The sequence below is a fragment of the Rhinolophus sinicus genome, chromosome 3, assembly GCF_057876585.1.
Source record: "Rhinolophus sinicus isolate RSI-liver-muscle chromosome 3, RSI-T2T, whole genome shotgun sequence".
Classification (NCBI taxonomy): Eukaryota; Metazoa; Chordata; class Mammalia; order Chiroptera; family Rhinolophidae; genus Rhinolophus; species Rhinolophus sinicus.
The window spans coordinates 50,095,001-50,121,496 of NC_142503.1; the positions used below are offsets into that span (position 1 = coordinate 50,095,001).

The window sequence follows — 26,496 nt, forward strand, 5'->3', positions numbered from 1 at the left end:
AACTGACATCAGTGGGAATGGATTCTCTAATGATAAGACTGTAAAACAGGGAAAGATTAATATTAGTCATTCATTTAACACACTTTTGATGAGCACCTATTTTGTATCAAGCACTGGGAATAGAAAGGCCAATAAAACAGCCCTGTCTTACCTTACAGGAACTCAGAGTCTAAGGCTTATTAGAATTCTAATACACGTCTAATGTAAAAGACAAGGCACCTTTCTTGTATGCTGACGATGTTTGTTAAAGTAAGTTGATGTCTCTTTACTTGATTTCCAATAGATTTCTATAAATTTAGAATTGGAAGGGACCTCTATCTATTATAGTCTTCTAATTTCACAGATGATAATATGAACTGAACTCAAATTTTCATATACTAGTTTAAATTTACAAGATAACTTTGTCAGGTCACACATTCTGTGAACTATGGATATCAAAGCTTCAGTGAAAATATGAAATAAATGAGTTTCTGAAAATATGTATTTTAAAAATCTTATGAAAACTTTCAAATGTACACAAATGCAGAGAGACTAAAATAATGAATAACTAGGTACTCATCAATAAGTTTCAACATTCGTCCAATCTTGTTTAATCCAACCTTTTACTCTACCTCTGTATTATTTAAAAGAAAATTATAGATATGATGTAATTTTATCAGTAAACACTTTGATTTGTATATCTAATAAAGACTTTTAAAGAAAACTTACAATACTATTATCACACCTGAAAGAAAAAAATAATTCCCTTTAATTCATGCAAAATACAGTCAGTGTTCACATTTCCCTATCATATGTCTTTTCAGAGTTGATTTGCTTGAATTGGGATTCAAACAAGACACACACATTACATTTGGTTGGTATCTCTCTTAATCTAAGTTATGCATTTTAAAGCAGAACTTACTGAAATTTTGTTTCCTTTTTTTTTTTTTTTTTTTTTTTTGAGTAAAGTGTGACGTAGATCTTCGGCATTAATTTAACATATGGGGGGGATATTATATATTCAGTAATGTGGAACAGCTGCAAATTTAAAGAAATAACCCTTATTGACAGGCTTATAAAGCTGTCTGTAATTACATTCCTGAATGATCTGAATAATAGTATGCCTGATATGTTCTAAGATAAGTGGCTTTTACTTTTCTTTGATATTAGGGTCATATACTGTACTTATCTATTTTTACTTCATGCTCTCCTCTCTCTGGTAATAAATTAATTTCTTAGTGTTAGTTGGGCATGTGCCCTACAGTTAAATTCATTTTCTTTTCCTTTGAAGATAAACAAAGTTTTGTAAGTATCCCAATAATATTTTCCATGTTTAAGTCAGGTTTCTCATGTCAAAAGATTTAATACTATTAAAATAATACTTAATCAATTTTCCATTCTATGCACTGCCCTGTGTTCAGAAAATTTTTGGCAAGCTTTTTTAAGGTAACAGAAGTTAGCTTTGTTGATGTATGATTAAATAATAATACATGACTGGCCAGTACGTAATAATCTAAGATATCTTAAAGCTTAAAAAATGTATTTTTCACTGCAAATATTATACAAGCAATACAACTTGAAATATAACAGTTGATAGTAACACCAAGTTGAATCAAATTTGGATATGTAAAATAAAATTGCCAGAAAAGATGAAATCTTCCTATTATCATGCATTTAATTATAATAAATAAACGCTAAAAATCATAATCTTAGGAAAGAAGTCGGTAGTCAGTGACGTAAGCTCTGAAAAGAGTAAACCCACAGCAAGCAAAAGGAACTACGCACCAGAAAGTAGAAAGAAAAGGAACGGCTTTCTTTACTATCTCCTCTTTCATCCCTCAATTTCTTGCAGGTTTATATATATTTTCTTTGTTTTGGTGGGTGATTTGGCTTTTTTTTTTACAATAATTACTAGTTCTTTAATAACTATAATTAGCATATCATAGAGTGGATTCTTCATGGTAGAAAATTTTATTGTAATATCGACAAAGCATTATGAGTATTATCCACCAGTCAGGACTTAGATTGGCATATATTTGCTTAAACCAAATAAAAATATTTTGCCAGAAAACCCCTGCAACTAAAAATTAATAAGGATATCTTTAAAAAAATTAGCTCCTTTTAGTAATCTAGGAAGGAAGCAATGCTAATGCTGTTATTAACTATGAGACCTCTGAAGAAATGCAGAAATAAAGAGATGAAGCAGGATGGCAAACGTTGAAGTTTAATTTAAAAATTAAAGCAACTCACACCCAGAAGAGAACTGAACAAAAGAATAAGATGGGACATGGCTAGGCAATGAAAGCATAAAATACTGTCAAACTTTAATTAAAAAATGTTTTCAATTTAAGCAGACCCAGGCCAGTGATTTTTCATTATTTTTACCACAGTTCCATGACTACTGACATTTTCATCAGAACAAATAGAGGATTTTTCCCAAATTTAAAACGACAAAATTATTTTTATATTGACTTATAATTTCTTCCTCCTCTAAACTCAAAGGAATTTGAGCTTAGCTGTCCTTGTCTTTTAGCCTGGGGCTTGAATATACCTTGCGTTTTTCAAGTAGGGTGTAAAAATATATTTTTTAAAAGATAGTTCTTCTATTAGAAAACAAACTTGATCACAGGTGTATTATCATTTGTTTTGGGAATGAGAATGCATATACAAGAAATGTCTGGCACATGACCTAGTAAAAGCTTGTATTCAACAAAGAATCCCTTCAAAGCAATCTGTCTTTGAAGACAAACTAGAAGAAAGCCGGTAGTCTGGCAGTATAAAGCAAGCAGACTGGAAAACAAAACTAAAATGCCCCAGCCTAATTATAAATGATTGATGATAGATAGATAGATAGATAGATAGATAGATAGATAGATAGATAGAGACAGACAGACAGACAGACAGACAGACAGACAGACACCTACTTAAGATAAAAGTCCACTTCAGAGAAACGGAAATCAACTTCAATTACAACTATCATCATTACAATACACAATTATCCTAATAATTCCAAATACTGTTTGGTAAATTTCAGAGTGATCAAATTCTGCTTCTTGAATTATGTTTTTCTCTTCATATTGTTTTAAAACTGACAGAGTAACCTCCATACCCAAAGCAGATCTGATAGATACTCTTTATTTTTCAGTTAATTTCCCATAACACAAACAGGGGCGGGACCTCATCCCTAATCATGGACAACTATAACTTCATTAGTTGCCAATCTTTGTCAATAGCAAAGGCTATAAGCTTAGTTATTAGCCATTTTTCTATATTCCTTACATAAGGGACCTGACAGAACTAATGATAAACATTTGTTTCAGATGCTAAATTTGGTTTGTGTATAAAAATAAAAAATGTCTTTTTTTTTTTTTTTGCCTCACTCTGCCTGCTCAAATTTATTACTTATGGGTCTCCTTCTTCCTATCCTAGAGCCTATAAGTTCTTGAGGGGGTAGGGGAGCCCTAATTATATGGCTTCTTGGTCACACTGACAAACTAAATGCTATCTTTTTGCTGGCCATAGAAAATTCCACGCTGGCTACCTGTAACAATGTGCACGGACCTTTGTTTAATGCTGTTCCACTGTCTCTAACCTGACATGGCGAGGCTTTACTCCTTCATCGAGTGAAGTGATGCTTCACGGTGCCAAAGCAAGGAAAGTCGACAGTGACTAGCATGGACTGTGAAAATGATCCTTCTGCTTCTTGCGAGAGGGGAAAAGTAGTTCAGATATCTAAATTTTAAACCCTGTTAAATGTCAAAAGTAACTCTTGTTAGATTTTAATCTGTAATAGTACAGGGGAAACGAAATAGGTGGGATAGTGAGTTTTGCCAATATAAAGTAATAGCAATAATGTATGTAATCAGAGAAATAACAACAAATAATGACAACTTATATGCACAGAAATTTCCAAGTGGGCAAGACTATGTCACAAAATGAATGCACTTAGTATACTGTAATTACATACTTTTGAGGCAATCTTTATGTTCCTACTTAACTGTAAGCCCCCCGAGGGCAGGAACCCAGCCCGTCTTGTTCACCACTACATCTCTGGCACCTGCCTCATGTTCTGACCTGAATAAATACTTGTTGAATGACAAACCCTTAATTGGCATATGTGCAGTAAGGAATTTGGTCTCACTTAAAGAGAGATCTGGACTTTGTCGGTAGCTCTTGAGAGGTGATCTCTAAACTCTTGGAATTTCCCCAGCGATAGCAGTATCTTTAGATTTCATGGTGGGCCCCTAGAGGGACCATACCTGGTAGTTTATGCCAGTTAAGTGATTCATGGTGGGACCCTAGATAACTAATGCTAAGCAGGTAACTCAGGATGGGAACTGGCCACATCAGAAATACCAACCATATGATTATAGGTTTGGGGCTTTGGACCATTGGTATCAACCTGACCTGGAGGGGAGGGCTGGAGGCTGAGTTCAACCATGTAGCAACAATTCAATCAATCATGTCTATGCAATAGAGCCTCAATAAAAACTCTGGAAGCTTGGTGAGCTTCCCTGGTTGGCAGTACTCCATGCATACTGCCACACTTTGATGTGAGTTGGGTAACTTGGAAGCTCTGAATTTGGAACCCACTCAGAATCTCCTCTATGTGTCACTTCCTTTGGTTGGTTCTAATTTGTATCCTATTGCTATAATAAGACTGTAATCCTAAGTATCGTGCTTTCCTGAGTTCTGTGAGCTTTCCTGAGTTCCTGGGTTCTGTGAGTGAACTGTCAAACTTGAGGGTAGTGCTAGGAAACCCCGACACTTGCAGGTGGCCTTAGTAGTTTTGGGCTGATTTAACCAGTCTGGAAGACTACGTCCTTAACATGGAGTTTGGTTAACTCCCAAGAAGCATATTATATCTAATTGGGCTTTTCTTTTTGCAACTATGGTTTCTCTTTCATGGATTGTCCTTGGAATTATTTACTATTCCTCACTATATTACCTCTTTATTCTATAATGATCATTTTTCTTAATGAACCTTCCTGCACCCTCCTAAATTAAATTCCACTTAAAAGATTTTGATTCATGAGGTTCAAATCTGTTATGTTGCGGCGGCTAAGTCAGTGCTTCCTCACTAATATGCCACAAATGAGTCAGAAGCGTGCTGTGCTGTTGTCCCCACCATTAGCTCTCAGGAAGGCGGGGGGGTTGGGGGGGTTAGGTGGAGGGGTTGTGGTGACTGGAGCACTCGGGCTGGGTGCCTCTCACCTCCTGCAGCATTCTGTTTACCCAAGAATATATTACAAATATTATCGCTTTTCGGTATGTACTGTGACGTGAAACGACTGGAATGCAACGAGTTAAGGAATCATTACTACAATTTCCCTATGACAGTATGTCCCCAACATACTTTTCTAGCATCGGACTCAATTATTCCAACCTATATGTGCTATACTTTAGCCACATGAACTACTATCTCTCCAATACTCCAAGTGCATTCACACCTTGGGTTTTGGCATACACTATTTCCTCGTCAGTGATGTCACTCTTGTTCTACTCCAGCCACTGAGACCAACTCTTACTATTCTTCAAGATTCAGTTCCAAGGTCACATATGTAAATTCTTCTCTAAGAAATCTTTGTCACCCAGTAGCATCTGGCAGATTTCTACCTCTAGCACAGCACTTACTACAAGGTAGTGATTCCTCTATTTCCTGCCCTAACCTGTGAGTTTCCTGACATCATGCTATACGATTCATCTCCTTCTCTGATTCATTTTACTTGGCCATTTCCTTTGTTGCCTCTTAAAGCATGATGTTTCCTAGAATTCCATTTTCTCACCTCACAAGACAGCCATGGAATAGAATTCAAACAACTGCATGACCATTATTTCATTCCCTTCTCACAAAAACACAATTATTTAGGGAAAATATTATCTCCATCTTATAAATTCAAAATCTGAAGTTCACGCAAGTCAAAGAATTGCCCATAGTCACAATGACAATAAGTAGCTCAGACAAGGGTAGAAATCAGGTCTTTAGACTCCAAATTTAATGCATTTCCTAAATGTTGCCCTGCCTTTCTAAATGAATCCTTCATATTTTAAGTTGGTACTCTGAAAGCATATTCCTACAGAAACCTTCTGACCTGTGGTTAGGTGCTAAAGAACCACAGGTACTATACTTGCATTATGGCAGATCCATAATTTGGGGGATTGCCTTTGGAACCTCATAACGTTGTAAGGTCAGAACTTGTAAGTCATTTTTTCCCCCAAAGAAACATAAATCTTAGATATTAAGTGAACAAATTAATAAACTTTCTTATATAACTAGCTTGAGAATATACCAAAAACACAAAGAATGAGACAAGATTTCATGGGGATGTTTATCAGCAGAAAATATATTAAAATAGTTTTTAGAGGTAACTTTAACTGCTGAATTTAATACTTTTGTACCCAAAAAAGTCATCTAAAGCAGAAAAGACTGGAGTTTCACTCCAACATTTCTAATACCAGAGGTAAAATTTTATCTTTTTTCACATTTATTCTTACATGCAAATTGACTTTTTCCCCCTTCACTCTTTTCTCATCCCCTCCAAAAGCCTAATATTCTTAGGATTGCTGTTTCTATATTCTGGGGATTTGATGTATAATAATTTAGAAACTCTTACCTTAATAATCTAGTAAAAAAAAATTCACTAAAGAATTCAGTTTGTTCAATGAAATACTACAGCAGGAACTAAAATATTTCTTCATTTTTTAGCCATCTGTTGGTCAATTGCTATTAGTCTCATGTAAGACACACAAATACAATACTGTGTATGTTTCATCTATTTATTTTCATAAACCTCAAATCATCTCAGCATTAACTATTTTCATTGTTTTTAAATTCCATCTTAGGTTCAAAGATTCCCGAAATATTAGCATTAGCAAGAAACATGGAGATCTACCTTGCCATCATTTTAGAGTTGAGAAAACCAAAGGACTTGTTCAATATCAGCCAGCTAATTAGTAGTGGTGATTCAGAAAGACAGACTTAGACATTAGACGTCAACAACAAGGACTCCTAGGCGTTCATATACATGTTTTCCCTTTCAATTAAAAAATAATTGCTTTTTGGACAATAGACATAGTATATCTTGATTAGAGAAATTCTGGAAAATACTGAAAAACATAAAGAAAAATATAAATCATCCACAATCTCATCATTCAGAAAACCTCTGAAAACATTATAATGCATTTTCTTCGAATCTTTAATTTTCCCTGTATTTAAAAACAGTATGAATGTACAATTTTACAAAATTGAGATAACATACATAAGTTTGTACTGTTTTATCACTTTATATTAATATTTTCTCATCTCATCAAATTATTTAATAAAAACATCTTTTAATTTGATTCTGCCATACTTTATGTAACCATTATTCTCCTATCACTAGACAGTAAGGTTATAAACAACCATGCACATAAATCTTTGAATTTCTAATTTTTTTCTTAGGAGAAAAATCTAGACATGAGATTACTGGGTCAAAGCATATGCATATTTTGATGAGTCTTTATATAGATGGCCAAATAGCCATCCCGAATGATGTACTAATCTATACTTTCATCAGTGGAGCAGTACATAATGCCTGTTTTATTGCATCTCTCACCAACACTGGACATTGGTTTTTATAATTTTTGCCAGTGTCAGAGAGAAAATGATTCTTTAAATTTGTATTTATTCATTACTACTACTAAACATTTTTTCATGTATCTATTATCTATATTTCCTCTTTTATGAGTAATGTCTTTATTTTTGTCCATTTAAAAATGTTTTATTGAAGTACAATATACATACAGAAAAATAAACATATCTTAAATGCAAAACTCAATGACTTTTTTCATAAACTGAATACACCCATGTACCAGCATTTAGATGGAAAAAACATAACACTATCAGCACTCCAGAAGCTCCTCTTGTGTTCCTTTCCAATCATTAATTTTCCTGAGGGTAATCACTCTTCTGACATCTAATAGAATAATTGTGCCTGTTTTTGAACATCTGCCCATTTTTTATACTAATAATTTTGTTTTAAAAAGTTAATTAGTATTTATTATAAAACACTTTATTACATAAAAGAAAGCAACAAATCATCCAAAAATAAGTTCACTTAAAATAATTACTTTTAACCATGGTTACCATCTCTGTAAGAATGGATGGTCAGAAATAGAGAAACAGACAAGTTATCCTTCTGAATGGGATTATAATCTTACTTTAATTGAAGAAAAAGAAACTAAAAAAAAAAAAACTAAAATAAAAAACAAAGCTCCAAAACTTCAGATAAATGTTCTTTGAGCATATACAACCCATTAAGAGACTTGAATCTCATTAAAAACAAAAACAAAGTCTGTTTCAATTTTGCATATTATTAATTCATTTCCTACTAATGAAAAGTGAAATGATTAACATGAATCCCTTCATCCTTTCCTCTCCCTACCTATTAGGTTTGCTTTCTTATATTATTTTTATTTAATATTTACACTTAATTCTGTGACTATCATTTCCATTGATATTGATTCTATTATTCTGAATCATCCTTTAATTGGCTTGAATAGAGTACTGCTCCCACCCCCATTTTATCTTTAAAGGTGAACTTACAGTTATTTTCATGTTTGAGAATATCTATTTCATGTTTGTAGCCTTTATAAAGAAAGAAAACAATTTCCTTGGCTTAGAATTTCTTTCCTTTACAAAGCTGTAATGATAATGTAACAACAAAAAATAATAACAGTAAGTACTTAGTGCTTAATATGCATGAGGCACTGTTATAAGCATTTCATATATGTGAGGTCATTTAATACTAGCAACAACCCAATGAGATACTGTGTTTCCCCAAAAATAAGACCTCGCCAGACCATCAGCTCTAATGCGTCTTTTGGAGCAAAAATTAATATAAGACCCAGTCTTATTTTAATATAAGACCCGGTCTTATGTAATATAAGATGGTACAATATAATATAATATAATATAATATAATATAATATAATATAATATAATTTAATATAATACCGGGTCTTATATTAATTTTTGCTCCAAAAGACACATTAGAGCTGATGATCTGGCTAGCTCTTATTTTGAGGGAAACACGGTAGGTAGCAGTATTATCTTTATTTTACATATGAAAAAATCTGAGGCACCAAAAGGTAAACTGACTTGTCTAAGGTCACTCATTTTGTAAAGTGGCAGAGCTCTGATTTGAACTCAGTCTGGCTCAAGAGCCTGTGCTTTTAACAGCTACATTATACTGCTTTGAATGTTTGCAGTTGGCACATGACTGGGGGAAGGGACAGTAAAGGACTCTACTAACTTGAAGGGGTGAAGGCAAGGGACGACAGATGCCCTGCAATGAACAGATTCACACAATAAAAACTATACTATGTTCCTCACAACTTTCAATTGTCTTGTTGGATATTCATGAGGTGAAAACTTGTTTAAAAGTACCTGATCCTAGAACACTTTACATACAAGTACAAAGGAATTTTCTTGCGAGGTTTTAATATACTAGTTTTCCAGGAATGGAACTACCAGAGAAACCATGTTTTGGAAATTTGTATTACATGGCAACATGACAGCCCACAGCATTTGATTTGCTAAGACAACACACCTGTATCACTCTGCACTTACAGCTGCCACATTCATCGTAGCTCTCCATGCGCACCAGCATCATTTAACTACTTCATCGCATTTCTAGTGTCGTCATGGTCAAGACTTTATATATCAATGTAATATTACTTTATGATAAATTACTCTTATTTCGTCTTTCTGTTCAATTAGGGCAACATGTTGATTTTAAAATTATGGATGTTCTCTTATCTATGAATTTCATTTCAGGATGCAAAAGGCTCCTATATGTATAGAGGTCCCAAACCATTATACGAGAGTAGTAATTTTTAAGGGTTTTTCTTTTGCTTTTTCCTCTGATGTCTTTAGTCCACTTCTTTCTAAATTCATACAATAATGAGAAAACCTACAATTTGGTTGATTCATCTTCTTTCTTAAGTACTCTTTGGAGGGCTGGAGGTGAGTGGGATTAGGAGCGATGCCATTCTGCATCAGAACACTCAGTTTATTTCTACAGTTTCCCCTTTTGAAAGTTCTACTCCTTTCCTTATTTGCTTGTTGCTGGTGGACTTCTGGTTGCCATTCTTATTGCTACAATTTGACCATTTTGTTAGCTTTTGGGGATGTGCTTCACTCAGCCGTATCACCTGCCAGTCCTTTTTTGTACACTCTTTGCATGGAGTGTGTTTCTTTTCCTTTGAAGAGACCATCCCAATATTTTCCTGAGTACTAAAAGTATCAATTACTTTGTGACGAATGAAAATTTACTACAAGCTTTTCTAATCTCAACTGTATTCTTCTTATAGCTAATAAAGTAGAAGACCCCTACTCAGGGTCGATTATCACATATATCACTTACAAAAATATTAGTATTTATTGAGTGATGACAATGTGCCAGTCACTGTTCTAAGAGCTTTACATTTATTATCTCCTGAGTATCATAACAATCCTGTGAGGTAGATACTGTCTTCAGAGGAAACTGAAGTGCAGAAAAGTCACCCACCAATTCGCCCAAGGTCACACAACCAGTAAGTGGCAAAATAGGGATTTGCACCCCGGTCACCTGTTATCAGAGCCCAGGGTATTTATCAACTACCTTACTGCCTCCCAAGTTTTTTAGGGGCTTCCTTTCCCCTCAAGGACTACTTCACTACAGATTTTTTGATTACCTCTTCCTCTTTACAGCCTACCAAAAATGCTCAATAAATATTTATTACTTAAATAAATGAAAGACCTAACTGCATATTTTCACTTTCCCCCTCCCCCACCCATCTTTTAATGTGCCTTTTTCTTTTAGCAACAAGAGCAAACTAAAATCCCCAATACTCTTTTCTGAGTGGTTAAAGATAATTGCATCTTAAAAATAAAAACATTATAAGCATAACAGTTTTCACCTCTACTTTCTAAGTGAGCTGACCAAAGCTGAGCAGAAATGCATGAAGCTCTTTCGAGTATTTCTTTACATGGCTTTGGTATCACATTTGCTTTGGGGGGGGGGGGGGTGCAGGGTGAGGGGAGTTTTGGAAATCATCTACAAGAACTAGGTACTCCTCTTTCCCACTTCTGGCAGAAGCAGCTCTATGCTCCCTGGCAGCTCAGATCACCAATTATGTGCCCTGCCATCCTTGGGAAGCAGGGACATATCAGATCTATTCCAGCTACCTGTGCTTCCATCAGAACTTACTGTTCAATCTCTTAGTTTGTCAGATATCTAACACAAATTAACAGGAGGTCAAGCATATCAACAGAGTACACATCCTAGGCAGCATGCTTGATTTAGAGTGAAAGGTTTGTGGATATAATATGCTGACATAGAAAAAATGACTGTGGTTTCAGACACTATGACAGGCTGATGGTTTTGGCCTTATTTTGAGATAGGCAAGCCTCTTGCCTCCCTCCAAGTCACACCCCAGAAGTAACATTAAAGAATTTTTTCAGAGACACCAAGGAATGTAAATAAATGCATGAAGATAACATAAAGAGAAATATAATCTTGAATTTGAAAATGAAAACAGGTATTTTTAGTAGCCTCTGGTTAAAAAAACAAACAAACAGCATGGTAGAAAAAGAATGATTATGGGAATGAAGTCTGTTAATGTAGACAATAATTCTTTATGGCAGTATTTATGTATATAAACTAACTCAAGGTGGCACAGAACCCTTATATGTTACAGATGTATAACAGTATTAGAGAAAAACGTACACATGATAATTAAATGTAGATAATAAACAGAAGCAAATTGAGATGATAACGGTTTGCGTAGAGCAAATTTAAAAATATCTACAAAATTTAAAGGTCAAATATGCATTCAACTTGTTAGAGAAGGCACTGTCAAGACTAAGAATCTACTTCAATTCTTTGTATTTTAATAAAAATAATGCAATCGCATCATTTGAAAACTGAGCTAATGTATTTTGAAAATTACTTACACTGATGACTGATGAAGAAGTTGACAAATTTAAACCTTCAAGATCAGCTATTAAGCTTGGAGAAAGAGCTGGTTTGGGAAGTGCAACTGGAGTGAATACTGGGTTAACTGCAAAAAAAAGCCCAAATTAGTAAATGTGCATGAAAATTTAATAAATATTAAAAGCAACATTTTAATTTTGTTAGTACATCTAATTAAATTACTTTGATTAATAAATCTATGACAATTCTATTTAACATCTTGTTTTAGTCAAGTTATTATCAAGTCATGGCAGTTGTTAGTCTTAGCTTTCAAAACATAATGGCAAATCGTATAATAAAATAAGGATATAAATATCTTGAGTAATAGTTTTTGAACATTTTTATCACATAACACTATCACTAATATTTATTATCCAGCTACTTCACTAAAAGAAAAAGGTAAAGAACCATTTTGTCAGACCAATATAAAGAATAACAATAACTTTCAAGAGAGTTCTCCAGTTGAGTGAGAAGTCTTAAAAGGGTGTTTAAATCCTTTCTCTATTTTATTCTCTGTCATAATTACAGGGGCACAAGCCATCTAATTCCCTTCTAATTATACTGTCAGCACAAGCTATGTGCTAGATAAAAATGTTTATTCAAATACTCCTATGTACCAGAGATCAGATACTTGAAAATCTGAAAACCTTTTAAAAATGCCAATCTGATCATGTTATACCCCTCTTTAAGACTCTGTGTAGGCTCACAGCTGCCTATAAGATGAAAATCCAACTCCTTAAGTGTGCAAGGTCTCTATAATCTAGCCCAATACTGTCCAACAGAACTTTCTTTGATGATGGAAATCTTCTATAGATGAACATTTATAGATGAAAACTGGCACTGAAAGTTTATCCTAAATTGGATTTGAGGCCAGTTGACTATGCTAACGTATTTAATTAATGTATAAGAAACAAACTGACTCTATGTAGTTAAAATATATATATATGGCATACAGATTAAAGAGATACCATTTCTACCTATCAAGTTGGCAAAGACAAGTTTTAAATAGAAAATCCAGCATCGGTAAGGGTATAAGGAATCTGGCAGGCTCAGACCAATACTGTGTAAGTTGGTATAAGCTTTGTGAAAGGCAATTTTACACAATAGAATTCTTCAAAGCCTTTGTCCCAGAAATTCTACTCCTGAGAATTTATCTTAAGGAAACAGTCATAGAGATAATGCAATAATATACTTATGATGATGTGTATTGCTTCACTGATTATGATAGCAAAAAAAAAAAAAAAAGTGGAAACAAGTTAAATTTCCAACAATAGTAAACCTGTTAAATGGAATTTATTACAACAATATAAAGGATAACCATGCAGTCATTAAACATGAAGTTGTTAAAGAATCTTTACGGCATGGAAAGGAATGTGTATGATAAACAGACAAAGAAGCAAGTGATAAAACAGTGTCTCCGTAAGAACTAATTTTGAGGGGAGGGGATATGCACATGAAAAGCATCTGAACTGATATGTCAGAACGTAAACCCAGGGTAACTGGATTACAAACCCATTTTATTTTCTTCATTTTAAAAACTTTCTACAAAACATGTTTTTCTTCATGGAAGTACATTTAATAAAGTAATTATATAATTATTCTTCTGATCAAAGTTTTGCTTTAAAATGTAAGAATAAGTAAAAATTTTAATACGTAATAATTTAATATGAAGTTATTGAACTTGTTAAATGTAATTTGCTGCTGCTGCATCTTCGTTATCATCTCCATCATCTCTAACCCTTATATAATGCTTCTCATGTACCCAGCACATTTTTAAGCACTTTTACATTTATCAACTCATTAAATCCTCTTAATATTCCTAAAAAGTGTGGCTATTATCACAATTTAAAGCAATTAAAGCAGGGAGATTAAGTAAGTTGCCCAAGGTTACACAGTTAGTAAGTAACAGAACTGGGATTCAAACCCAGACAGTCCAGCTCCACTGTCTTCTTAGCTACTCTACTCTACTGTCCCACTCCAATTTACTCAACAATATCACATATCATAAAGCTTATCTGAAGCATGATTACCGGTGGCTAATAAAAATTTTAAAAAGAGTTTACAGTTGGTTTTACTAACATTGTAATTATATAGGTTTACATTTCCTATTTTAAAAAAACACCAGAATATGATTGCTGCTTTCTGATCATCCTATTGAGATGACATGGCATGGGGTACTAAAAGACATTTTAATTTCCAGAAATATAAAATATGTCTGGAAAAAAGAAAGCACAGTGCTACTTCTAAGCCTCATCTATTGTTAGGCCATATATTATCTTAGCATAAATACTTTCCAATGTATTATCAACTGATCTCATAAAAAGTCATATAATTTCATAATCTAAAGGAACTGTAGAAATGTTCAGCCATTCTTTTTTTCATTTCATACATGAATAAAATGAAACACAAATTAACTCAATTGATTAAAGCCATACCAGGGCCAATACCTGTGCTTCTGATGACATCCCCTCAAAAGATGCAATAAGGAAATATCAAGATACTTCATTCAAAATCACAAAATGCTTTTTTTGTAGAGCCCGTCTATTGCTAGAGTTGCTAACTACACTGCTTCCTTAGAGAAACAATGGTTATTTCAGGGGGTAGGTAGCAAGCTCGTTCACTCCTCCATGCCTTTACTCTCCTTACTCTCTTCTCTTACCTCCAGCTTTTTGACTAATTCTTACTTATACTCAGGTTCAAGTGTTACAACCGGGTACTGCTAGGTGGGTTAGGTACCCCAATACCTAACAGCATATCTCGTTCTTATTTCATTTATAATATGACAATCTAATTACCTATTTATGTGGTTCTCCCCATTATACTCTGAGAGGTTCCTTGGGTAGAGACAATGTTTTATCCATTTAGAATCTTTAGCATGTAGCAGATTACTTTGATCATAACAAGTGTTCAATGAATGTTTTCTGAGTGAGGACATAGGTAAATTCAGGACTTGCGGTTTTCCTGATATGCAGTGGGTCCCGAACAAAATAACCTTTGTGGATTATGATGTGCCTCTTACATAAAACATAAGCAATGTGTCTGCCCCACCTTCAAAATTAATCTGAGAACTCAAGCCACTGGAGATTGACTTTTTAGTTTTTGATCAACAAACTGTTTGTCATGGGCAATAAAGAACTACTTCAGGCTAAAAAAGCAGCATATAATGAAGTCAGTATTTTAAGAGCCATGATCAACAACAGTATTCTTCCATACAGACACTCTACTTGTCTGTGTCTGTAAGCTCATGCTTCTGCCATAGGCCTTTGTAGCTTTTTAATTTTTTTGTTTCCCTCATTTTTTCACTATACTTTGTACCTCTATTACATCTCTTACATATGATGTTACTTGTTCAGGTACCTGGGTCCCTCACTAGATTTCAGTCTCTGGAAGAGAATGACTAAATTCTGTTTATCTGTTCTAGCAGGTAGCAGAGTAACCTGACAGACATCCACAAATATGGGCTGAACTGATTTGTTAGAGAGAGTTTCAAGTGTCATTTCCATAAAATATTTTTTAAGATACAGTTTTTGGATATTAAAAGCAAACAGAAATACTACGTTGAGTTAAAATAAATATAAGTTGGGATGAAATTTCCATAAAACAAATCTTACATTGAAATTCTTAAAACTTAATATTTAAGAAAACCATTGTTTCTCCATATAAAAACATGCTCTTTAAAAGAATCAAACAATAAAAATTACATAATTTTACAGGTTTCTCTTTTTACCTTAGCTGCCAGGAAATCCAGAGTCAGATATAAGGAGAAAATATAATCAGTGCACTCTAGTACCTTGTAACATTTACTCTTAATTCCTTCTTAAAAATGCTTGACTGTTGTAAATTATAAAAGTTACATATGTATGTAAAATATTTATCGCCACAGAAAGGTATAAAATGTAAAGTAGTCTTTTATTTCTCCTCATTTCTAGTTTAGAACTATATTCCAAAGGGACTAGAGCTAACACTGTTGATTATTTCTTCTATAGCCTTCCAGAAATAAATAATGTACAATCATGTTTGTGTTTGTGTGCAGGATATAGCTCCTCTTTTATTCCTTTAAAAAAAAAAAAAAAAGCAAGTGGAATCATGCTCTTTATGTATTTTTTTAAATGATCATATTTTGGATATATAACAACATAATTAACAGATAAAGATTTGCCCCATTTTTTTTTTTTTTTAAAGATTTGGAAGTCAGTGCTATAACTATAGTAGTTTTTTTTTTTTTTTTTTTAATTGGGGAACGGTGTGTTTTTCCAGGGCCCATCAGCAGCTCCAAGTCAGGTTGCAGTCCTTCCAACCTAGTTGTGGAGGGCGCAGCTCAGCTCCAAGTTCAGTTGCTGTTTTCAATCTTTAGTTGTGGGCGGCACAGCCCACCATCCCATGGTGGGAATTGAACTGGCAACCTTGTTAAGAGCTCCTGCTGAGCCATCCAGCGGCCCCAAGATTTTTAATGGTTATATTACCCTATTCATAGATACTCGTTTTCAAGATTATGCTGTTATAAATAACGCTGCAATGAAATTTTTATATATAACCTTGCATATTTTATTAATGCAACAAATATTACTGGGAGCCGACCATATACCAGGTGAATATCAGTGAGTAAAACAGACAAGGAAGGATTCTTCCTTGTCCTAACTGTATCATAATTGGGTGAGACATACAATAAACAAGTAATAAAAATATTTAAGGTAATTTCAGATAGTGAAAAATGTCATGAAAACAGTCAAGAGTGATTAGTGAAGGTCTGTGAGTGAAGGTGACTATTGAGGGGGAATTGGGGAGATACGAGGAAGCCTGCCATCAGATCTGGAAGAAATGCAGGGGGAGCAGCAGAACGAAGGCCCTTGGCAGGACAGAGCCTGGTGTAGTTCAGAAAATCAAAGGAGCAGAGCAGATAAGAAGGAGCAGGAGTCAGATCATCTAAGGTCTTAGAAACCTTGGAATATGGACTTTAAGTGTAAAATTAAGCCATTACATTAAAACAAGGATGGAGTAAGATCTGATTTTGCTAGTTTATCTGTAGGACAGATTCCTAGAAAAGAACTTCTAGGTCAAAAGGTGTGTGCAATTTACGTTTGATAGATGTTGCTAAAATGACTCCAAAAACCTGCTCCTACTTATAATTCCTATCAAAAACATATGTAGAATGCCTGTTTCTCCAAATCTTAGCAATAATGGATGTTGATAGAAAATCTTTGCAAATAGGTGAAAAATTATTCAAATTTGGCGCCAATTTTATTTTATTTTCTCTATATTAAGTATTTCTCCATATCATACATTTTAATTTCTCTGTATTAATAATTTGCCATGCCTAATGGAGACAGGCCAGGTAAGTAACATAAATAGAACAGCTCTATGTTCTGTTTATAAGAATAAGACAATCTAACTGTGAGAGTACTTTAATAGTTATGAAATCTTACTTGTTGTTACTCATCTCCTAGCGCAAAACTACCTACTACAAAGTCAATTCCACTACCTCTCTCATAATACAGGAGGATTTAGGGGAGATGATGAATATACATCTTTGCACACTTCGGTGAGTATATTTGTAGGATTCCAAGTTCTTAGATGTAGATTTGCTGAGACAAGGACTTTTTTGCAGTTAAAATATTGATAGATATAGTCATACTGTTCTTCAAAAGCTTTGTACACACTTCTGTTTCTATCAAAAGTGTGGCTAGTGGAAGACGGTGGAGTTCTTTCCATTTCCATTTACTTTCCTAATTCTGTCCCTCCTTAAATTAGATGCCTCAATCCCCATAACCAACTTTTAACAACACAGAAGTTGTTATCTAAGCATATTTATTTACTAAAACAAATATAAATTACTAAAGCAAAAGATCTTAAAATGAATTTGGTACACTTTTATTTGACCAATTACAATTATTCGGGTGATACAAAACTGTATGCTAAAAAGATGAGAGAAAAAGATACTAATAGAACTGTTTTCTAAAATTTGCTTGCCTTATTATTCATCTATAAATCTTTCACGACAGATGTTAACATATTTTGATACATGTAAATGAATGGTACCATAAAAATGAAAACTACTAGTACTAAACCCAGAAGAAAAAATTTAAATTTCAATACTTACAATCATCTAGATCTAGAAGGGAAACATCTTTGGTAGCAGGACTTCTATCTTGCTTTGTTTTTTTTTCTTTTTCCTATAAAATAAGAAGTATTTTATGTATCGTATGTTCTATTTTAAAATCTCTGAAGTAGTCCCTACCATTTCAACAAAACATTTGTCCTCTGCTTACTCTTCCAAGAAAAAGAAAATCAAATAAAGCTTCCAGTTTTTTGAATCAAATTTTTTATTTCAGTTAGCATACAGTATTTCTTCTCCACCATGCAAACTGCTAACTATTCTAAAATATTTTGTGTTTAAAGATTATAAAGGACCTTCAGAAGAAAACTTAATGGGAAATAATTATTTTATAATTAACTGACAACTTTTTGCTAACATAAAAATGTAATTTGGTCCTTTGGTAGAAAGGGTATAAACAGTCTTGAAAATAGTTTCTAAACAAGCTGATTTAAGAAAAAGAAACACTCAAACAATATATTCTCTGCTTTGAGACTGTCAATGGCTCATGATAGGTTAGCCTTGCTAAGATGTAGTTTGTGACAGGCTTGTACCAAGTACTTCACAGTTCAACCCTGGGTTGTGTCAGACTTCTTTTGCCAAAAGTATTCATTAAAATCTATAGATGACATTTTCAGGCTCCTGCTCTTTAGGGCTGAAAAGGATTCATTTACTTTCTTTACTGTTTTCCAATAAGTATTTCAAAACGTATGTGCATACAACTAGGGCTTCTTCCAGCTCAGATTTGCTTATTCAGTCTACTATATTTTTGAAACGTGGAGTAGAAAACATGTCCCTAAGCCTGCACAGCTTGCTTAGAGAATCAGAAAAAATGTGTAATCTTTAAAGAAAACAAAAAAGGGTAAATTAAGTGCAGTACTGAATAGCATTATCAACAATTAAAGACCAACCAAGATTAGGGTGTTAGCAGATGTATTTGGGTCAAAGTCACTTATCTTTATACTTTTTTACATTAAATCTTCTCAAAGTAAAGCCCAAATCTGAAGTTTTTGCTAAAGTGGTTTGATTGATTGATTCATTCATAGATGTATATAGAATTTTTAATATGTATCAGATTCTGTGCTAAGCAATGGAAGTAATATACCCAAGACAGTCACAGTCCCTGCCTTCAGATAATTTATAATCTACCAAAGGAGCTCATAGCTTACTGTTTACGTGAATTATTACAAATATGTTTGAAGTCTTCCTCCAACCATGGAAAGGTATCACGAAAGCAAAAGGTCCATTACCATCATTTAAAGTCTACAACTGTGTTACAGCTGTTACTACAGTACACATACATGAACAAGAGCAATACATCAAATTATATGTTAGATAAGATTTGTAAATGATTTTAAGTTCTGTTTGTTTTTCCCCTTATGCCAATCATCAGAAAAAATATTTTCAAGGATCATTCAAACAATACTCATTCAAACACTAACAGAAAACATCAGCATTGATTTTCTTTCCCAAAATAATTATTTCTGCCACCGAAAACTACAAATCATCTAGAAGGGTTTTTATTTTTTCATTAGTTATTTAAAAACATTTGCCCCTCTATCCATACCTCAAGTGAATATCACTTTCTAGGACTTGGGTAAAAAAATAGAAGAAATGTTAGTTTTAAAGCTGAAATGTAAAAGTTACAAGTAACAAGAACAGGTTGAGAAAGAAAATGCCATCTCAACTAGAATATCATTCCTGTGAAGAAAAATGTGTAACAAAAAGAGCTTATCACCATGTGACTTATCAAAATGCCATGCTGAGCACAATGGGTGTAGCTTCCTATAAGCTATAATGGTGCATGACTGGCTTTACGGAACTGTAACCTCCCCACCTGAAAAATTAGAAACCTATCAAATCAAGATGAAGTTAAAGCTGGAGGCAGGTCTATACTTCATTTTCTACTTCACAGCTAAGAGTTTGTAACAATATCTATTAAATACACATCAGGTCACGTACAACAGAGGACAGAGTTGCACGTGAAACTGGTATAAAGCCTAAAACAGAAAGAAAAAAGGCCCTAAAAAGGACAGACTTTCATTGACTTTCTGAGAACAGCAAATAAGTGGTGACTGAAATACAACATTAGCAATAGATAATGGTCATTTCTACAGAATTGAAAAAGCCTTGCCTTCTGAATCAAGGTTTTAGAAAGCTTCATGATGTGTTTGGCATTCCTCTCTTATATTATATTTCATTTTTCATTTTAAAAAATCCATAGTAAGTTCAAAACATTTTCATACTTAAAGGATCTACTATAAAAATAAAAATCTGAATTCTAAACAAAGAAGTTAAGAGCCCTATTCTATCAAACATTTCTCCATTTGCAATTCATCTTGGTAATAGAGACAGAACCTGGGTAAATGCATATAGGACTTGAGGCAGGAGATTTTTCTTGCTCAATGCATAATTCATGTGCTCCGCCTGCAAAGTGTGTAAAATGAGAATTTCACACCGCAGCATGAGCCATGGAGCTGCAGAGAAAAGGCAGATGAAATCATATTTTACTGTGTGAATTTTATTTCTTACCCTCCCAATATTTATACAAAACCATCATTGACAAACCAAACACATTGACAGATCACCCACTGTTTCTATTGTGTTAGTACTTGAGAAGAGATCAGGCAGAAACACAGACAATTTGTTTTTGTATATTTTTTAAATAGAGAATTAGGTTTTTAACAGCTGAGTGACTGTATTAGACTTTTATAAGGACAACAGTAACTGATCTTAAAATCTCACTACAAAAATACCTAGTTATCAATTCATCATCCTCAAATCTCCATTTTGTTTCTATGGTATTCGATTATACACCTCAACACATCAACATTTTCAAAATGAAATACAAAATCACAGGGTTAAGAAACTGATTTCTATTTATTTCATTACAAATAATAAATAAAATATCCTGGAAATCCTTATTAAGCTCCAAATAATACACACAAAAATATGTAATAATAAATCTACAAAGATTTTTTAATGTATTATGCATGTTCATTTTCATGCTGTTTGAGGAAAAAATGCAAGTAGAAAAAAATATCTGATATGACAAGCATCAAATATGCTTCCAAAGAGGAAACCATTGTAAAGAATTTTGAAATTTAAAACTATAAAACAGGGTAAGTGATATATAAAGTTTGTCAACCCATACTGTGCTTAGAAATCAACAAAAATTCAAGGCTAATTTTCAGCCTCACAAGGCAAGGTATTTGCATGAAATAGTTTCAATTAGAATTACCAACCAAGGACAATTTAATGACTCTCTTGCCTTCAAGTCATCTAACAAATTTCATTTAAAAAAATCTGAGGCTGACACTTAACATTGTGCTTTAAAACAAAAGTACATTACCAGCAAATTGAGACTTCTTTATAAGTTAAGAATTAGTCTACACTGTTAAACAAATTTTCCTTACTAGATTACACTTATTTCAATAAGGAAGCTTGTTTAACGGCATTAACTTTTAGTTAAAGATCTCAATTGAAGTGAAATGATATTCTTTTCTGGAGAACTTAAAATATGAACTAAACTAGGAAAGATGTAAATTGAAAGAGGAAAGGGTTTGAATTGTCAGAAAAAAACAATTATTCTACGATATTCACAGAAGTTATATAATTGCAACACACATAAATACTTGTAAAAACACAAGTAAAACTTGTTTCCAATATCTCAAATAGAGCAGAAAACCATTCAGAAAATAGTTCCTTTCACTCTTACCCATGTTCTATCTCAGACCACATGCCAAACATCCTTTATCCCCAATTATTTGGGGCAAAAGAATTATTTCATGAAAAGGATTAGACTCAAATTTAAATATTTCTCCATGAAATATATTTCAGAAACAAACACCTACAAATACAAATATGCTTGCCTATCAAAATAATTCTAACTGAAGAACAAGATAATTTTCTTCGGTCTTTACTGACAATATCTGATCTCAAGAACATTTCCCAATCAATAATACAAACAAGCAAACAGGACACCAGAATGTATCATTATAGTTTTGTGTCTTATGGATATGCTGGGGCATGGCGTTGAATGACAAACACTCCAGTAACGTAAACAATTCAACAATGGTTCTCAGCCTTCGACTGTCCCTACACCATTCACATGAGTAATACCCTCTCATTAGTAACATTTTTTTATTCCGTGTAGTCATTCTCAACTAGGAAAAGTGGAGGGAGCACCCTCTGATATAGGGCCACTTTCTCCTCAGTTTATATTTTCTGTAATAAGAGAAATGATATAAAAGGAAGAACAAAGGCACAGAAATTGGAAAACATAACATATGAAGAGTACCACAAACAGTCCATTTGGATTAGTGCACATGCAAAACAAAGGGGGTTAAAACTGGAAAGGCAGGTTTGGCCGTGCAAGCCTGAGGGGAGTACTGAACTCAAATGACAATGGAGCATCATTATAGCTAATGTGAACATTAATCTGGCATCTGTACAGAAGGACTGGGCTGGGGAAGCGACAGAGAATGACCAACAGCAATGGCCTATGAGAGAGGTAATGAAGACATGATCTAGAATGGTGGTGAAAGAAAAAGAAATAGATATGAGAAATAATACACAGAATCTCTAAGACATGGCAACTGTGTAAACATACAGGATGAGGGAGGAATCAAAGAGAATTCTGGGGTTACAGATCTGGGAGAACAGAAATAGTGCTGGTACCAAATGGTAGAGCATGTCTTCTTTTGGCTATATTAGGTTTGGGAAACCAGTAGCTCCTGAGAGAGCTAAGGATTTGGTTTGAATTTGGGAAGAAAAATTACAGCTGCTATAGGGATTTAGAGATGTTATTAGGGAAGAATTCACACAAATGTTTTAGCTGAAGCTATAGGAGTAAATAAGTCTCACAACAGGAAAAAAATGTAGTGAAAAATGACTAAAAATAAAGTAGGGGTGGCCGGTTGGCTCGGTTGGTTAGAGCACTTGGTTAGAGCGCGGTGCTCTTAACAACAAGGTTGCCTGTTCGATCCCCACAGGGGCCACTGTGAGCTGTGTCCTCCACAACTAGACTGAAACAACTACTTGACTTGGAGCTGATGGGTCCTGGAAAAACACACTTAAATAAATAAAAGTTTTAAAAATAAATAAAAATAAGTTATTTTACATCAATTAGTATTTTTGAAAAATAATGTGTAGTAAGCACTATCTTTGGGGCAATGTTCACACTTTGGTGTCAGAAGGGGGTAAAAAGTGATGCAATTAAAAGACAGAAGTTCAAAGAAGTCAGAAGAAAGGGGATGCAGAGGAGTTTTAAGTAGTAGGGGAAGAGTCATAAAAAGTTCAAGAAGGATAATGACTAAGAGAAGGCAACTGGGTTTGGGGAAAGGTCACGGCTGACTTCAGAGAGCAGCATCTGTAGGAACTGATAGGAGTGAAAACCAATTTAAAAGAGACTAAGAAATAATTGGGTAAAGAGGTAGTAGATGGAGAATCTCTGGATTATTCTAAACTCTCATTGTCACACATTCTGTCTCGGTCTCTCTTCTATACCATCCTGCCTCCCTCTCTCTCTTTAAATCCTGGGAAGACTTGAGTGCTCTGGTTGGCAGAGGAGGCATCAGTGGAGAAAAAGACTGAAAGTGCAAAGGAGGCATATGGTTATCAACAAACGCGGCCAAAAGGCCTATTCTTGGTTAAGTGGCTAGGGATGGCTCACTCAGAGCTACATTCAGAGAAAAAGGAGGGTAAGTAGAGATTGTGTGTTAGGGAGCAGAGAGGAAGGAGAGCTCACAGCAGATGGCAGATCAGCTTCTGCAGAAAGTGGATGAGATCACAGGTTGCAGGTAAAGGGTCACGCCTGAATGTTAACTTATAACATGAATGGTATAAGAAAGAGTCGGAAAACATACAGGAGATGTAAGAGTTACAAAAAAATGTTTTTTCCTTTTAGCATTAGTGTTCTATAGTGCTAATATTGTTGGTCTCATAGAATTAATGTTCAAGTTAAAAAATGTTAACACTGCTGTTTTATATTTATATAGTGTTTTACACTGACCTTTCACATTTGATTTTTTTATAATGGCACTCAGAAAAAGTAGAGTGAGGACTAGCATTTCTACTTTATAGATGAGGAAACTGAAGCATAAAGATAATATCTTCTAAGAAGTAGAACACTATAGCTATCTCATAAAATGAACTGTTTTCAAAGGCATATATTCAAGGTACTTCAAGGTGTCATTTTCATGCTCAATATCCCCAAAACACATTGTCCAAATGAAAGAAATGGAAGAGAAAGAGTAAAAGTATAGATTTAGTTGGGCTGCATATTTAAGGCATATGAATTTTTAGCACTAACATACTGTCATGCTAAATTAAAGTAAAGCGCCCACCATCTGCTTTCATTACTCATAATTTAGAGCAGAAGCCACAACACTTGGTGCAAGAAGGACTTTTCCGCAATTATAGAGTTGCCCATTATTAGAAAACTGGTAACTCCAAATGACTCATAAAAAAATAGAAAGAAAAAAAATAGTTATGATGGCTTCAAGATAGAGAATATTCCAACTGATAAAACAATCCTATCAGTCTATTACAGACAGGAAAAGGCATTTTAATATACAGAAAATAAGCCACGTAAGCAAAACACAGGCATAAAACTATAAACAATATGAGCAACACATGAATTTCTTGAGTCTTAGCTCATTGCAATATGTATACTGATGTTCTACAGCAAAATATTTTCAATTATTAAGAGAATTAATCTGTTCATTGAAAGAAGAAACAAATTGAATCACTGACCTGTGGTACCTCTATGACTTTTTAGCGGGGTCTTCCTAAATCCCTGCTTCTAATATTATATAGGCAGTAAGGTCTACAATTTTTCAACTTTTACAAAACTTCGTAAGAATAACTCATTATAATTCCACGCACTTGACAATCACTGATTTCTTATTTGGTCATTTTAAAAAATCACTGATTTCTTAATCTGAGTTGTACTTACTGTCAGTTTCTAAAGCTCCTTTATTTTAAATAACACCTTATGTGCTTTTGTAATTTAAGTATGAAAGAGAGGACATCAAACTCACTATGTGATAAGTTTTTATATGAGGCGAGATTAATAAACCTAAAAATTTAACATTTTATGTGAATATTTGAAACATAGAAATTTTAGATTATGTACTATATGCACACTTATTTTAAATATAAATTCAAATTTAAAATAGGCTTTACTATATGCAAGAATATTTAAAAAAAGACAAATATTAGCCAATTATTAAACATGCTTATTCTTTAACAATGCATCTATGGATAGAGGAGGGTAATTATCTACTTCAAGGAATTTATTTTCATCCTTGGCTACTCAGATGACTTATTAAAGAAACTGTAAGTATAAAACAAATAAATGAAAAAATAGGTTAAAAAGAAAATGAATTCAATTTAAAAGATAGGATTTAACCTTATTTTCAACATATGGAATAAAACAGTTTATAAAAACTGCATTTGAAGCCTAGCATCAACATGATCTTTTTATAGGAAGGGAGTAATAATTAATGATCAGAAAGATATGTATTAGGTCTGAATTTTACATTAATAACTACATATTTGCAATTTATATTTTTTTGCTGATAAGCAGACAAGGTTCTGGGTTAAAAACATATCAAAAAGCATTATTCTATTACATAAGTGGTTCTTATCTTTGTTTTTAAATACATGACTACTGCATTTTTAGGAATTAGTTAAGAATATATACCCTTTGATTAAACCTTTAAAAATATTCTATTATTCAAAATACCTGGTATTTTAAAAAAGATGTTAGTCTCAATTTCTTCTGATGCATGTACATTTATATTCCTTTGCTTAACACTATTTCTGTGCCTTCCTTTTACTTCCTATTTAGCAAAAGCCTCCCTTGTCACATCCTAGCGAAGAATAACAAAGGCCACACGCATAAACACTGAGCTCTCTAATTCTGGTGGCAAAGGATGAGGTTAATAAAAAGTTTCTAATTTCTCTGCAGGGCTGAGTTATAAGGGAAGCGAGTATCCAGGGGGAAAAAATCATAGGTATGGATGAATGAAGACAGTGTTTACTTTAGTTTCCTTTAACTTGTCAGTGACAATGTTAAATCCCTTCCTTAGTTTCTTATTTTCTACGAAACACTAATTTTCAGAAATACTTAATTTTAATTGGGAAAAGGCTATAAGAATATTTACTTTCAATTACAATAAATGTATAATCTCTTACCTTAGTGACTTTTCTGGATTCAGATTCATTTTCTGATTGTGATTCGGAATCTGATGAACTTTCTTCCATTGAACTAGATTCCGCGTTGGAAGAATCTGAACTTTCAGATTTTTCATTTTCCTTCTCCCCATCTTCAGAATTACTATGCATAATAATAAATTTTGAAATATCAACTTTAAGCCCCTTACTTGTTATATAAACAAGTAGTTTTAAAAAATCAAATGGCAA

The 26,496-nt window shown here is 33.6% G+C and overlaps 1 protein-coding gene across 2 annotated transcripts in view; it reads right to left on the minus strand.

The window, feature by feature from the left end:
• Positions 1 to 26,496, minus strand: part of AP3B1 (adaptor related protein complex 3 subunit beta 1) — a 218,325-nt gene that overhangs the window by 50,453 nt on the left and 141,376 nt on the right. For both annotated transcript variants that reach the window (XR_012495075.2, XM_019728166.3), the window contains exons 20-22: positions 26,269 to 26,410; positions 18,073 to 18,145; positions 11,957 to 12,063 (exon numbers count right to left, since the gene is read on the minus strand). Coding sequence is in view for 1 of the 2 variants with exons in the window: in XM_019728166.3 (XP_019583725.3) it covers positions 11,957 to 12,063; positions 18,073 to 18,145; positions 26,269 to 26,410 (322 nt within the window). In the remaining variant the exon portion in view is untranslated. The remainder of the gene's footprint in view (positions 1 to 11,956; positions 12,064 to 18,072; positions 18,146 to 26,268; positions 26,411 to 26,496) is intronic.